A 16,782-nucleotide genomic window follows, 5' to 3' on the forward strand; every position below is an offset into this window, starting at 1 on the left:
ATATATATATATATATATATATATATATATATATATATACTATATAGATTAGTCTCAAAAGACTCCAAGAACCATGAATATCATGTATCACAAGGTGCGAGGTATTTCAGAAAAGATCCAGGACTGGTGTTTTCCAAACCCATCTTCTCTTTCAACGTAATCGCCTTGCATGGAGACGGTCACTGTGACCTCAGCCCTCAGCAGGCGCTGACTATTTACAGAGGGATGATGAGACAGATAATAATAATAAAAGTAGACTGGCTTGAGAGAGTCATCACCAGTGATGAGTCATGGATCTTTTGTGGAAGTGTCCCGTGTGGCCAAGGATGAAAAGGCAAGACAGTCCAAGTCCAAAGTTAAAGTCATGTTGATCACATTCCTCAATGTGAACAATAAGAGTTCTGTCTACAGGGCCAGACGATCAACCAGAGATCCTGCGACTTCATTTGTTGAGCGCAGGAGAAGAGTTATATACTAGAGGGTTCTTATTATACTTTTGGAATTTACATTTTAGTTAGTTTTCATTTCGTTTTTGAGCTTTGATTTTTAAATTGAGTTAGTTTTAATGAGTTTTCAGGGTGGTTCTGTTAGTTTTTATTAGTTTTAGTCATTTACCAAAAATATTTAGTTTTCGTTTTTGTTTTAAGGGTATTACTTGTGTGCAATATAAAAAAAAAACACCATGGTAAAATGAAAGGAAACCCCCCGAAATGTCTTAACTAGCGTTGCATTTCGGCTGAGTTAAATGATAAAGCAGACGAGCTGAGCTATTGGAACCAAAAGTAAAGCACGTAAAAAAATTGTCAACTACGAGCGACATCATCTGAACGTGCAAGATGACGTCACTTCTGTGTGACACACTTTCAAAGGTCCTTATTCCAGTTAAATAAATATACTTAAAATGACATTTAAAATAATCCCCAAAGGCTCATGCATTAAATGAATCACCAAAGACTAAAACTAAGGACATTTTCCCTACAATTATTATTATTTTTAGTTAGATGTGTCAACATAAAATGTAGTTTCAGTTAGTCTTCGTTTTTTAAGAAGTATTTTTGTTTTTATTTTATTTCATTTACGAAATTGTGTTTTGAATTTTTGTGTTTTTTTCATTAGTTTTTTTAACTAAAATAACCTTGATACTATAGAACGACAAGTGATGGCTGCCTCACTATAAAACGTGTGGTCACAAGATGTATCTGAGCATCTGACAGTTCCTGGCCGAGAAGAACATTGCCATGCTGGAGCAACCTCCATTCTCACCTGCCGTGGTGACAAAATCCAATGGGACGACATAGAATGCTGGGAAAGTGCACGGGGAAACATTCTATTTTGGATTGGTGACAAGTGTCTTGGAATTTTACTGACACAACTCATGAAAGAACAGAAAAGTCAGGTTTTCCGCTTTAGAACACAAATACATCCATTTTAATTTGAGAAAAATACAAAAAGAAACCATGTACAATCTATGTACAAACATTTTGTACAAGACAGTATATTTATCAGCAGATTATATTTGACAGAGTCAGGTAGGTCAACTCAGCACCATCAAAATAATCCATCATGTCTAGAACACATCCAAAACAAAGAGACTGCTATGTCAAACTCCCGATTTGCTGTGGCGGACGACGACGACGTGATGCCTGAAATCCTCCTTCAACTGATGAAAATAACCACACACAAAAAAATGCAATTTTGAATGCATTATTTAAGACTTGAGACCCAACTCCAGTCTCTGTATGCGTTATAGATTAGAATATCTCGTACAAATAAATTATTCTATCCATTCCTTTACAGCAAAAATCGATCAACTCATGAAGTGCAACATATGATGCGTCAGATGATTGTTTAAAGTGCGCATCGTTCAGTCATTCAAACAGTAACTACCACCGAGGAAATCTGCCACTTGTCGCGATTAGTGGGGCTTGACGCGGGCGGGCCCTCCGCTTGACCTTCGAGCACTGCCTGGCACTGCACCGCCCATGGAGGCGTTCACGGCTTGGATGTTCTCCACACCGGTGCAAGACGACGACGATACAGTGAGAAATAATCAACGGATTAAAAAAATATATATACATAAAAGCGAGCTTGTGTCCCTGAATGACTGAAGGATGCTCAACTACAACTCATCATGGCACTTCAAAAACAAACAAAAAAGAAAGCACGTTGAGAAACGCAGACAAGGAGACAAATTGCAAAAACAAAACAAAAACTAATCAGACAAATATTGCATTAATCGGTGCGTCGTGTTAAAGCCAGTTTGCAGCATGAAGCGTGTTATATGGTGATCATGTTTAAAGACCTGAAACGTATCGTCTGTAAACAAAAAATGGAATGTTAACGCTGGGTCATAAAAGGCAGGAAAATGAAGGACGTTCTTTCGGTTTACCGCATTGGTGCTACCTTTCCATCTTTAGCTTTAACCATCAACAATCGGGATTCCATAATCAAATAGTCATTCAATCTGGAATCGTTTGTTTTTCTTCTCTTTTTTTTTCTCCGTGAAATCTATTTGCTACAAGTGTGACGACGATGTGATCACAGTTCAAAGTTCACTTTAGGACAATGTGCATGAGGCTTCAGTATAGTTGCACCACACCCAATAGACGGACATGAAAGCTTTTCCGACGTGCTTTTGAGCTCCGATGAAAGAAACGAGCATCTATACTGCCGAAGTTAAATGGGCTCGAGTTTACACAAACACAGCACTTTTCCACGTATGACTTCTTTTACAGCCTATAGACGAGAGACGCGGCAACATGTTCTCTCTTGGTTTAAAATTGTATTTTGCCAAATGAACAAAAAAACAAACATACACACGCGCACACACAAAAACAACCAACATGGTCACACTTTGCAATAGTGTGCGCTCTCTTTCGTCTTCACACTTGGGACCTAATTTAGGTCAGACACATAATAAGGTCATTCAGTCGGAGGAAGCGACTCTATCATCTATTATTGTTATTATGACAACTATTTTAGATATATATTTATATATAGAACTCTTGAAAGCATTTTATCAGTCCGCCCATCCTTCGTTTAGCTTATTTGTCCAGCTAAGCTTCGGTTTTCAGAGGCGAGCTGCCAGGCTGAAGATGGCGTTTAGTGAGTTAAAAAAATACTCTTTTGATTAAGCATAGATGTCGGGGCGGAAACACAACTTGAATGATATGTACTCGTCTGTTTTTTTGCCTTTGTTCTTGTGAAAGTGGGATGTTTGGGCAGTCCTGACCAAAGCAAAACCACAAGCCTACTGGAAATATTCCCGGTTGCATTTCCGCCCAACCAGGTTTGAGCTTTTCCTTAAGCAGCACAGCACAGAGCAGCTTCACTCCGGAGAGTTTCTTTGTCTTGTTTATTTGAGGCGATCGACATCTGGGATTGGCGACGGCGAACATCCAAACGCCTCCGTGCCAACCCCGTGCCAGGCAGTCTCTAGCGGTCAGAGGAGGACCCGTTTTCGCCCACTTTTACGCGATATGTGGCAATTTGAACGGCCGTTCTTTTTCTTTGTGATCCCGAAAGCTGCTGCTGCTTTTTGCTCAAACGTGGTTGGGTTCCGGTTCGGATGCAACGTCGTTCTTATCCGAGGCTGTTTCTTCACTCAGGCTACCCTCCAGATGAAATGATCTGCATGAAAGGACCCCTCCTAAGCCCACAGTTCCTTGTCAACATAACTGCGTTATTGTTTTGTTTTGTTTTAGTGCAAATAGAACAGAAGTACACACAAGATGGAGAACGGTGAGCCCGGCTGTTTGGAAGAGTCGTGTCCGGTGAAATCTTTGGGGCGATGATGCGAGCCTCCCCCTCCAATAAGCCGTCACTCATTGTCAACCATTGCAAAGCATTACAGGAAGTACTCGCTCTCTCGTCAAATCTTCAAATAATAATTTCCAAAAAGTGCTAGGGGGTATTAGAGGGGCTGTACAATATGTTATTTGATTGTCATTATGTACATCTCCATTGATACATCAATAAATAAAATAATGTTCAAAGAGCATGGAAGTAGCATTAAAGGTATACACATAGCAGGTCCAGTTTGGATTCCTGTCCAGTTCTCGTCTTAGAGGACTGAAGCACGTCCTATCGTCTTCATCATCATTATCTCTCTTCCAAGACGTCTGCTGAGTGAAAACGTAAAAAGCGGTTCAGCATTCGTCTTCAACTTCTCGGATGGGTGGAATCAGACTACTGGTGGATTTGTACTGGTTGACTTGGTTGGCCATGTGAGTGCTCATGGGCTTGATCTGAATGTTCCGTGGGTACGCGTTGTCCGGTTCATCTGTAAACCATTTCTTTTCTGGAGACGACAAACAAGATGACAGACACAGAGAGACCAGAGTTAAGTCGGAAGAAGAAGCTCGGTAGGATCTATATTATAACGGTCATCTGTGAGTTGTCGCTATATAAATAAAACGGAATTGAACTGAAATGGAATTCTTTGTTCTGATGGGAGAAGTGAGTTGTCTATTTGAGGCAGGTGTTAATTTTATTGTGGTGGATGACAAACCAGGTGACATCATTTTGACAGCAATATATTGCTTTTCGCTATTCTCTGTAATGTGAAAGAAGGAAACTCATTCATTGCCATTGATGGTGATAAATGTCAAAGATGACATTTTACTGTGCTGGCAATGAATGAATGAATTATACAAAATTCTTGAGAGTGGAAGAGTACATTTAGTTGTAGGGATGTAACAATATCCAAACATCATGATATGATATTATCACAATATGAAGGTCACGATATGAGAATTATCACAATATTGTGGGGAGGTTGGCGATATTAAAAAAGGTCACAATATTGTAAAAAAAAAGAGGTCATACTAAAAAAAACACAATACTGTGCTTTTGCACATAACAGCAATGCATATAAACAACCTACAATCAACCTAATAACACTTAATATTGAGCCACTTGTTAATGACATTGAGTTCCTCCACATATTGACTCTGTTCACAAGCATATATTAGGTTCCCTCTCGTCTGACCATTAGTGTGGATTTTAAACACAGAAGGGCCAAAACAGTTCGATGATCGACTTTGCGGCCACATGTTTTGAACACTCGGGTAAAGAGAGGGGCAAAGCTGTCAACTGATCACCTCCTGGTGGTGTGTTGGCTCAGATGGCGGGGAAAGATGCCGGTCAGTCCTGGTAAATCCAAACGTATTGTAAGGATTTGCTGGGAACGTCTGGCAGAATCTAGAGAGTTTCAACGCCCACCTCCGGCAGAACTTCTCCCTTGTCCCGGGGGGAGGTGGGGGACATTGCGTCTGAGTGGACCATGTTTCGTGCCTCCATTGTTGATGCGGCCGATCGGAGCTGTGGCCGTAAGGTGGTCGGTGCTTGTCGTGGCGGCAATCCTCGAACCGTCTCGAACTTGTAGGAGTCTTATCGGGGGCCTTCTTGGCCTGTGGGACTCCGGAGGCAGCTGACAGGTACCGGCTGGCCAAGCGGAATGCATCTTCAGCGGTCGCTGAGGCAAAAACTTGGACATGGGAGGAGTTCGGTGAGGCCATGGAAAATAACTTCCAAAAGGCTTTGAGGAAATTCTGGTCCACCATCCGGCGTCTCAGGAGAGGAAAGCAGTGCACCATTAACACTGTGTATAGTGGAGATGGGATGCTGCTGACCTCGACTCGGGACGTTGTGAATCAGTGGGGCAAATACTTTGAAGACCTCCTCAATTTCACATACACGTCTTCCTTTGAGGAAGCAGAGTCTGGGGACTCCGAGGTGGGTTCTCCTATCTCTGGGGACAAAGTCACTGAGGTGGATGAAAAGCTTCTCGGTGGCAAGGCCCCGGGGGTGGATGAGATCCGCCCGGAGTTCCTAAAATCTCTGGATGTTGTGGGGCTGGTGGTCCCCCTTTTTAAGAAGGGGGACCGGAGGGTGTGCTCCAACTATAGAGGGATCACACGCCTCAGTCTTCCTGGTAAGGTCTATTCAGGGGTGTTTGAGAGGAGGGTCCGTAGGGAAGTTGAATCTCGGATTCAAGAGGAGCAGTGTGGTTTTCCTCCCGGCTGTGGAACAGTGGACCAGCTCTTCACCCTCTGCAGGGTCCTTAAGGGTGCATGGGAGTTCGCTCAACCGGTCTACATGTGTTTTGTGGATTTGGAGAAGGCGTTTGACCGCGTCCTTCGGGGAGTCCTGTGGGGGGTGCTTCGGGAGTACAGGGTACCGAGCCTCCTGATACGGGCTGTTCGGTCCCTGTACGACCGATGTCAGAGTTTGGTCCGCATTACCGGCAGTAAGTCGGATTCGTTCCAAGTGAGGGTTGGACTCCGCCAAGGCTGCCCTTTGTCACCAATTCTGTTCATAGCTTTTATGGATATAATTTCTAGGTGCAGCCAAAGCGTTGAGGGGGTCCGGTTTGGTAGCCTCAGCATTGCATCTCTGCTTTTTGCAGATGATGTAGTGCTGTTGGCTTCATCAAGCGGTGATCTCCAACTCTCACTGGAGCGGTTCGCAGCCGAGTGTGAAGCGGTTGGGATGAGGATCAGCACCTCCAAATCCAAGACCAGGGTCCTCAGTCGGAAAAGGGTGGCGTGCTCTCTCCAGGAGGGTGGGGGGGGGGGGATCCTGCCCCAAGTGGAGGACTTCAAGTATCATGGGGTCTTGTTCACGAGTGAGGGCAGGAGGGAGCGGGAGATCGACAGGCGGATCGGTGCAGCGTCTGCAGTGATGCGGGCTCTGTATCAGTCTGTGGTGGTGAAGAAGGAGCTGAGCCAAAAGGCAAAGCTCTCGATTTACTGGTCGATCTACGTTCCTACACTGACCTACCGAAAAAACAAGATTCCAGATACAAGCGGCTGAAATGAGTTTCCTCCGCAGGGTGTTCGGGCTGAGAAGCTCGGTCATCCAGGAGGGACTCAGGGTTGAGCCGCTGCTCCTCCACGTGGAGAGGAGCCAGTTGAGGTGGCTCGGGCATCTGGTTCGGATTCCTCCTGGGCGCCTCCCTGGAGAGGTGTTCCGGGCATGTCCCACCGGCAGAAGACCCCAGGGACGACTAAGGACACACTGGAGAGACTATGTCGGCTTGCCTAGGAACGCCTTGGAATCCCTCTGTCATGTCTGGGAAGATCTGGTTTTGGTTGAGGGTCCCGATTGGTCCTGAGTGGGTTACAGCCCTTCCGCGGGTTGACCAATCCGGACCCTCAGCTACTTGTGCCTGGCCCCAGGTGTGGCTAGTTACCCAATTAGTGTGGGTGTATTTAGTTCCCGGGTGGTGATCAGTCGGCGTGGGATCATTGCCGCTTGTCACGGTCACCCCCGGAGTTCTGTCTGTCATTTTGATTTTGTATCTTTTCAGTTTGTTGTTTAGTTAGCATTAACCAGTACCCTGGCTAGTGTTTTCTGTAAAATAAAGCACGCCAGTCTCGCCCGCACTCCTGCTGTGGTTCTCCTGCCTCCCTGCATTTTGGGTCCTCCACTTCACACGCCGACAGACACCACGCCGCTCTGTGACCACACCGTAACACCCTCCGGAGAAGCTGGTTGAAGTGGCTGGGGACAGGGAAGTCTGGGCTTCCCTCCTAAAGCTGCAGCCCCCGCGACCCGATCACGGATAAGCGGTAGTAAATGGATGGATGAATGGATGGATGGAAGGGCCAAAACATGCCTGTGAAAATTAAATTGCACTAAAAAAAACTAACCACCAGAGGCTGCTAGAACTGCACAAATGGAAATCAACCTGACTTTTTTAAACAAATGTGCTGCTTTTAAAATTGTGACATGATGACAATATTGTGGCAGTTTTAATATCACTATATCACAATATTAACATTGTTGTTACATCCCTATTTATTTTTATTTTTGGGGATGGCGCATTCCAGTAGCATACCGAGTACCCACACAGAACAAGTAACAGACGGTGTGTAATTGCCTCACATTTTAGCCTTCTTTGTAAAGAAATACAGAATAGCTTAGGCTCTATTCCAACCAGCCACTTAATTTAAACATAGCATCTATATGAGCCAAGATTGAAACATTTAAGCAAGTATTTATGAGTTGATAGTTTCTTGACTTTTTAAGTATCTCCGAGCATTTTCCAGGTCACTTGTTAAAATTTTATTTCAACTTTTTGCACGTGCGTCGCATGTGTGGAGATTCATCTGCGCAAAGTCTGGGTAAATGGGCAAGATTTTGGGGCCGGGGGCCGCATGCGCTACATTTGATGTGTGGCGTCGCGCCCGCGGTGGGACAAGATGTCTGCCGTCTCGCTGTTTCAGATACGGCCAACTTGTTGCCTCAAAGCAGCACATCAGGAGTGGAGATACTCATACGAACTCCAATTTAAGCTTCCGATCGGTCACGCCTCCCACTTTCTCAGTGTGACTAATGGCGTGAAGCTGGCCACACTTTTTTCCACCCTCCTCACAAGCAAGTCCTGCGGCTGCATCAGGAGGATTTGAATCATGTGACCTACATGCGTTGTTCACCCCATCAAGTCAAAGAAGGAAAGATGCGCAAACACACAGCCCTCGCTCTCACACAATGCAAACCATCTCAAAGTTGAAAGGAAATGATAAGAGGGAGCGATAGATGGCACAACAAAGCCACGATAGCAAGGAGAGGTGATCGGAGAAACAAAAGAAAGGTAGTGTGTCAACATCATGCATTGCAGAGATGGGCTTTGGTGGTGAGGAAGAGGAGGGGTGGAAGGAAGAAGGAGCAACAGCAGTGTTTGCTTTCAAGCAAAAACTGAAAGTGAGGCATGTTCTTAAGTGAAGGTCGTAAACAAAAGCAAACTCCCCGCATCATAAGTGCGTCCGCAGAGGACACGCTTATGATGGAACGTCAAGGTTGCCAAGTCATGCAGAATCGTTAACTTGCGTACCTGGGCCCATTCTATTCATCCTTGTTGCACTTCAGAGAGAGAGGTGAGTAATCTACTGTAAGTAAGTCAGGATTTACAGTCTACACACCAAATAAAGTCACATTATACATGATCACTTTAAGGGCAAACTACAACTACTTTTACAATATAGCGGACTAATCTGCATGCTTTTCACAACTGGATCACAGTTGTTCATTTAGGCTCTTGTTTAGTTAAGTACCAGGGCCACACTAAAAAGAACACACATTTTCATAATATTATTATGAACAACAAATATATATATATATATATATATATATATATATATATATATATATACTAGATTATAATATTGTATTTAAATTGGGAACTTTTGATCTAGGAAATACTTCTTCCGAAAAAAGTGTTTTTTTCATACTATTTAAATATATACATTATTTTATTTTTGAAAGATTACATTTTGTTGGGAAAAAAAGTAAATACATAAATAAGTAAATAAATAAAAATAATCCTTTTTTTCTTTTTCTTTTTTAATTACATTATACGAATTCCCTTAAACTGCCCATATTCTTGAGACGTAAAAAAAAAAAAGTTTAGGAATTGTTTTGACTTTATTCCCATAACATTGCAACATTTTAGCTTGGAATTGTTATTATCCCTCCCACTCCCACCCCCACCCCCACCCCCTAGAAAATACAGGACTTAAATTATTATTATTTTTTTTTTTAAAACAAGTATACATACTTCTACTATACTATACTATAATGTATACATTATACAAACAAAGAAATAAACTAACAAATAAATAAATATATACAATTTTGACTTTATTCTTGTGCTATAATAATTCAAAACTTCTTTTCAGTGTGGCCCTAATAGTCCATTGAATGCAATTTTAAAGGGGAATAAGACATATTTAACAAATAGGTCAAACTCTTATCTCTTAAAACAAAACAGGAAGAAGTGCCTGCTAACATGCAGTCAAGCAGATGCACCGTGAACAACAAAATGTCAAACACAGCTCATGAGGGATGACATTTCGAGCAACACCTAAGGTATTGCTTCTTTTGTCCTCATTTAAGCTTGTACAAATTCCAAACATTCCGCGAGTAAAGGAGAATACAGACAGGTGATATCATGTAATCCCCGCGAAGTGATTGCTGTTCAGGCATAGTGAGGACTACTGGATGTCAATTACACACACCAGTACCCACTTGCACTGGCACTAGTCAAGTGTTTTCATGTTTTCACATTTTATAGTAGTTAACGTCTTTCTACACTTGTGTGACAATTACAGAAAGAGAGTATACATTTTCGACGTCTAATATTGATAAATGTTATTGATTCTACCAGTTAACGAGGCTCTTTATTTGAAATATGTTTGCGTCCTCAGTGATGTGGTACACTAAAGAATTACTGAATTAAAAAAATAAATAATTAAATATGGACAGATAAAAAAAACAACTTTGATTGTTTGTTGTTGGTTTTTTTACACTTAAAACATAACATTTAATCAGTCGTAGTGGAATAAATCTTGTAGGTATGTAGCTTGTTTGAACTTTAATCTTTAAAAAAGTCCGGTACAGTTTTTACTTTTCAAATACTGTATGTTGAAAATTGTAAACTGGAGTAGGTAAAATGCTGAAGATGTCCCCTTCTGCCTGGATAAGTGACAATAATCCTTAAAATTTGGATTGGGCCTTAAGCTTCGCAGGGAGTACAATAACTCCTACACATATTAATAATGATCAAACCATTTGTATTAAATGGCCACAATAGGACAAGACATCAACACCAGGTACACGACTACCAACAACCATCATTGTGTGTGTAGTTTTGCACTTTCAGGCTACTTTCCAACCGCAGTTTGCCAAACTGCAGTCAGTTTTAGATTGTTTAAAAATGACTCGGCAGTTTGTCTACACACAGACTTTGTCAAGTGAGTTAATGTAATGTTGTGATGACACAGTGAAGATAATTATGGAGGAAAAGCATAAGCAAGGAAGCAGAACACAACACGCGATAAAACTCACAACATATTCACACACCACGCAGCGAATACAGACAAATCACACGTATAAAAACACTGAGCTTGCATGCACGGGAAATTCTGTTGAGCGCTCGTACTTCTGTTTTTCTCGGGCTTCCCGGGTTTTACTGCTGCGGTTTTGCCGGTTGGAGGCTGGGACGGAGTGGACGGACGAGCTCTTCTTGCTGGAGGAATGAGAGGAGTGGGACGAGTGGGACAAGCTGGTCCGCGACTGGCCCGCATTGTGGTCGAACTGCATGAGGCAGAAGATCAAGTCCGTAGGCACCAGCTCAAACTCGTACGGTGGGTTGGTGATCACGTATCTGCACGGACGACATGTTTCGGAAATGGTAACAAACAACAAGGCTGCCAACGGCCCTCAGGTCCATACATCCCACGCTAGTTGTAAGGCAGCTAAAGTGTAGACATTTGAGCCAGGCTATCTATTTAAAGTGGAAGTCAATCTCACTAGTCTAAACATGAGATTCTGATTAATATTACATTTGTGGAATATGAGTTAAGGAGCAAAATCCAATCGACCAATCACAGCTCACCAGTTTTCTGAAGCCGTGCTGTGATTGGTTGTTAGCTGAGACCTGAGCAACATTGATGTCATCTTCAGTCGACAACAAGTGGCAAAATGGCCGCCCCTGATATGGATAAAAACGGCTGGATTTTGCTGCTCATATTCCACTAACGCAATATCAACCAGAAAACCATATTTAGACTAGTGGGCTGCAGAGAACATATTATTGTCACACAAAGAAAAAATAATAATAATGGGCTGACTTCCCTTTAACTCATTCACTTCCAGCCATTGCTTTAAGCCACCTCTTCATGTCAGAAGCGTAAAAAACAATTACAAAAACAACAACATATAATACGTTTTTGGGGGTGCCGGACAAAATATCAAAAAATGTACTAATACATTTTTGGGTTTGAATGACTTAAGTGTTAAGTGAAATTTTACCGTTTTGTACACTGGCTTGGTGAATTTAGATGAGCGTCTCTCAATCTGTAGATTCCAAAACACAGCATGTTGTACGTCTTCAGTGCTTTGCAGAACAAGTCCCCGTAGCAGCCGCCATCCTGGTGACAACACAAAACACATGGGTGTACGTTAGAGGAGTCACACGATACAACATAATATTTACAAATCATTGGCATGGAAAAGTGTTCTGCATCCACTGCTTTGCGTGATCGCTGTTTTTCACATTGGATTAAGAGCGGCGACGATGCGAGGCGTCCAAATGCGTGCTGCTGGCGAGTGCCAAAATGTGTCATCTCCGCTTAAACTTCTTCTTACCCCCAAGTCGGCGAAGGGCCCGTCGTAGAGAGCGAGCTGGGCAACGCGACACCTGTCTCGGTTGGCCAGCGTCTGCGGCGTGCTGTAGCCCCCTCGCAGAGCGTTTTCCTCGGCCAGGAGGCCCTCCAGCTCGGGTGTGGCTCCTCCGGTGACCAGCGTCCTGATCAGTGTCAGGATGTTGTCATTGAAGTATGTCTGGGGAGAAGAGGTAGTAGGTTATCTACAATTAGATACTTTGCGGAGTTTCACATTGAACCACCAGGATGCATTAACACTGTAACGCCAAATGTATCATATTAAATTAAGGCTGTCAAACGATTAAATTTTTTAATCAGATTAATCACATCTTAGAATTCTGATTAATCACGATTAATCGCTGAACAAAGAAGGCTTTTTTATCAATTTTTTTTCCCAGCCAAATTTGAAGAGCACCGGTTATGTGTTAATTATTTTTGACATTTAATATTATGAGGACGTCTTCAACACGCTCATCCTCCTCTTTTTCTAATCAGTTAATTACTTGCATAATTTAAAATGGGAAAAAAATGACCCCAACATTTTGACATGGACAAATATTTTAAATGTGATACGTAAACATTCATTAAATGCTTTACTTTAATGCATGCAATTATGTTTATTGCTCAAACACAACCTGTGCTACCTTAAACGTAGCCATCCGCATTAGAGGCCAGTATCACCCAGGTGATGGCTTTTCAGTGACCTTGCAAAATCGCCCCAATTGAGAAAGGAGAGACCTATGCTTATTAATAGTGGGAAATGTTCTTTCTGTTTTTTGGAAATACTAATATGTTTGATATGTCTGTTTATTATTATATTTTTGAGAGTATGTATGAATTTAAAGCATTATGACTGGATGTATTAAATATGACACAAATCAAAAGTCATGTATGGAAGTTGGTTTAAAAAAAAAATATATATATTTTTTTTGTTTGTTCAACAATTGTTTACAAATAATCAGAATTTTCTCTCATACATTTCATTGCTCAGGGTTTATAGGGTTACAACTGTTGACCAGCACCAAGAACACTTTTGCGCCGGTTGGGACGTAACCCAAATTTCTCAATCTGAACACACCGTAACCTAACTTGTGCCAACTGCAAGTATTATTAAAGACGATATACAGTATGAAAATACTTCTAGATCACAAATATAAAAAAGGACACGTGTAGGGTAAGCTGGGTGAGTGTTCCTTCTTGTGCTGTGTGACCACGTGGGTGAAAAACACTTTTAAGTCAAAAATACAAACATGGTTTCCCCCAGTTCTTTATAGACCTGATGGGCCGCCAGGCTTTTCTTACTTTTCTTGTCCCCCCATCAATTAATATTAATCGCCTGCGGCCATACGCAACGGCTTCCCCCGTCGACAAATGACAACTAGTAATCGCTAGATGTTGTCTGTCGTCTATAACCCCTGACCCCGTCGGCAAATATGATTCGCCGTGTGTCGTTAGTTATCTGCAACCCCCATCCTGCTTTGACGAATATTTTTCCCGGGCTGAATTTTGGTCCCAGTCCGTCCCTAACTAACAGGCTTAGCAAAGTTTTTTGGGGAAAATAAAATAAACACAAAACCTAAAAGGGTTTTTAATTTGTTTTACTTACTCAATATTACATATTTAGTTGGAAATTCGGGGTTATTTTGGTCATGGTCTACATCATCCCCAAATGTCATCCAATTGTGTGTTCATTTTATTCTCCAAAAAGAAAACCAAATAAAAGGCTCACAACGGCTTTTATCATTTTGCCAATTTTTATCTTGCAAATTTCAGTACAAATTCAGGATCCTGCGCTTGTCATCTCCGCTAATATGTGAGAGAGGAGAGCGCCGCTTTCCCCATCGCGAATGCCTTTTGTAGTCTCGAGGTAGGTTGGCTTGACTGGTCACTGGAGGCGATTTGAATCGTGCAGGGTTCAATTGATCAATCAATATTGTCATCTGATGGGAGGCCTTGCTTCTCGCTCCGCCATTGGTTTGGATATTCTGAGTCACTTTGGTATAAAAGATTCAAGTGGCCGATGTATACTCTGCAGAATCCATGATTAACATTTAGAGCTAAATTATGCATTACTATTAAAAATACAAGTAATAATATGCCCATTTCCCAACAATTTTCAATCATTAAGGTAAAAAACAACAACAACACACCACCAGGATGTATTCTGATGCTGTGCTCGAGTCTAACATCACTCTCCCTTCACAAACATGGGACTTGACTGCACTCTGCGGGCGTCAGCGTCTCCTGTCCGTCAAGCGGATCACGTGCCGCTTTTGGCGGCGTGCGAAGACAGTCGGTGTCAGTCGGCAGACGATGCCGAGTGGCAGCTCCTCTCGGCAGACCCCTGACAGGCCTGCGGAGCCTCATGATGGATGAGCACTGTCCATTAGCCGCCTTCACCTCTGACCGCCGCCACGCTACAGCTGATGCCCACTCGACTCCCTCGGCTCGCCTCCGCGCAGCTTCTCTAACCCCTCGCTCACTAAGCGAGCCGCTGGAATGAAGCCATCACGGCACCGAGCGGAAAAATACACTTGGCCATGAGTGGGAAAAAAAACGAGGTGTTGAAGGTTATATTTTCTTCCCGCTTGCCTCTTCTTCTTTTTTTTCCTGATCTTTGATGCGGTGGTGGCATTGTCAGGAGATGAAAGAACGTTCGCGAGGCCTGTTAAAGTCGAGCTGGTGTCAGCGCCATTACGCTAACATTCCATACTTACTTCATTAAAAGACTCTAAGTTGAATTGAGACTACTTCAAATGAGGAGCCATGCCAACTATCTGGCTTTGATGTCAGTGAAGCTGGCAGACGTGTCGGATCAATGTACCAGTACCATTTCCTTTACCGGCTCCTGCTTCTTGGTGCAGGCACGAAAAACTTGGAAGCTCAAAAAGCTCAGCAACGTATTCTCACTTTTCCAAACAGAAAATTGTGAATTCCCTCGCTTATAAAACAAACATTATCAACAACAAAAAGGCTTCTGTCAGATTCGGCAGGATTTATAGCTTTGTCTCATTATACAGTTGAACCCTGTTCCCTACAGGAGATACGTTCAATGGGTGAAAATCATTGATAGTGATAGAAAGCGCACATAAAAAAACAGTTCACCATCTCAGCCACGGACCTGAAACATGATTAAACTAATTAAAACATACTTAAAAAAAACAACAACATTGTATATTGTTTAAGCACACAAAAATTACAGGGTAATTTTTGGGGAGAAAATACTTATTATAGTGTTAGATTAGCCTTTAAGAGGCCCGGCATAGTTTAAGTAATCTTCAAAATGTCCTTTTTCAAAATTTTGGGGGGCTCAAATGTCTGGTCTGCTCTTGCATGAGTACAGTCATTTTGTTCATTCAAAAAAATGGCTGAAAAGTGCATTGGTGACTGAGGCTACGGTAAAACCAATAAGGAATGATCACTAGAAATTGTGGATTATTGTGCTATACTGTAGCAGCAAATAGTACGTTCCACACAAAAAACTCTGCGATGTAGCAGGGCTGTGTTCGGTGGCATTCAATCATGGCGAGCATGTTGTGGACTCACGGCACTCATCAAGGAGTCGAGGACGCTGACGGCGAAGGCGGTGCCACAGGCGAAGGGCTGCGTCAGGTACAGCTCGGTGTCGGGATCGTCGTCGTCATCTTGGTCCAGGAACTGAACGTTCGAGTCGTTCACTGGGAGGATGCAAAAGCAGCGGAGTTAGCTGGGACATGCAGTGAAGACACAAAGACAACTTTGAGATTTTTACGCGGCCTTTTATAGGGCAGGAAATCATATGAAATCAAAATGGACACCACATGTTTCTCTGTAATCAGAAACATGTGATAAAGTCCATAAAGCAATTATAATAATGCAAAAGTTACACATAAAATATAGTGGAGTGCCCTATAAAGTTGCATAAATGCGTGATTTTGCAGTTCATATCAACTCTTGTCTATGGTGTCTTAATGATAATTTCACCTACAGTACTTAGCTGTAATTTTGTCTTCATTAAGGTATGAAAACACCTGAAATCATTTGAATTGCACGCAATATCTCATGCAGGATGCATATCACACAATTTGAAAAACCATGAATACATTTCAAAAATTATTTGCCAGTTGTCATAACCATTGTAGAAGTCCATTTTGAAGAATTTGATGTTAACACATGATTTAAAGCAATAACAGACATGCAAGACTTATTGTCAGGATATAATGAAAACCAATAATACAATCCAATATTTCCTTAATACAGTTTTTTAAAACGAGACTTCAACAATGGCCTTTAAAACGTCCAAAATCCATGCAGACTGGATGTCATGCTAGTTTTTTTTGAGCCGATAGATGCGTCTGTCACATCATCATCACTCCTCACATATTTACCTCAGCCCTGGAAATGAATGTTGCACTATCATCACAATTTCCATAACAATAACAAGAAGCAAACAGTAATCACTTTTTTCCCCAGTACAGTGGTTCAAAACCTGCAATGTCTAAAACAAGCGTCACACAAGAGCTAAGGAAGACGGTTTGAGCTTGAGTTTGGTTTTTAGTTTGAAATCTGATTTCTTTGCAGGCTCCCTGAGTGCTGGGGATGTCAGTCAAAGAGACAAGAGGCTGATGCAAAC

General features: G+C 42.2%; 1 protein-coding gene across 26 annotated transcripts in view; it reads right to left on the reverse strand.

Moving 5' to 3' along the window:
- Window positions 1-1,397: 1,397 nt before the first annotated feature.
- Window positions 1,398-16,782, reverse strand: part of kcnma1a (potassium large conductance calcium-activated channel, subfamily M, alpha member 1a) — a 188,352-nt gene continuing 172,967 nt past the window's right edge. For 21 of the 26 annotated variants that reach the window (XM_086092826.1, XM_086092815.1, XM_086092804.1 and 18 more), the window contains 6 exons: window positions 15,717-15,847; window positions 12,154-12,348; window positions 11,818-11,936; window positions 10,946-11,170; window positions 8,840-8,868; window positions 1,398-4,300 (listed from right to left, as the gene is read on the reverse strand). In XM_086092826.1, the coding sequence (XP_085948952.1) occupies window positions 4,149-4,300; window positions 8,840-8,868; window positions 10,946-11,170; window positions 11,818-11,936; window positions 12,154-12,348; window positions 15,717-15,847 (851 nt within the window). In that variant the 3' untranslated portion in view covers window positions 1,398-4,148. The remainder of the gene's footprint in view (window positions 4,301-8,839; window positions 8,869-10,945; window positions 11,171-11,817; window positions 11,937-12,153; window positions 12,349-15,716; window positions 15,848-16,782) is intronic. The other 5 variants (XM_086092823.1, XM_086092827.1, XM_086092822.1 and 2 more) reach the window with 1 other exon arrangement.

This window comes from Leptonotus elevatus, chromosome 13 (genome assembly GCF_054856555.1).
Source record: "Leptonotus elevatus isolate MCC_2025b chromosome 13, RoL_Lele_1.0, whole genome shotgun sequence".
Taxonomy (NCBI): Eukaryota; Metazoa; Chordata; class Actinopteri; order Syngnathiformes; family Syngnathidae; genus Leptonotus; species Leptonotus elevatus.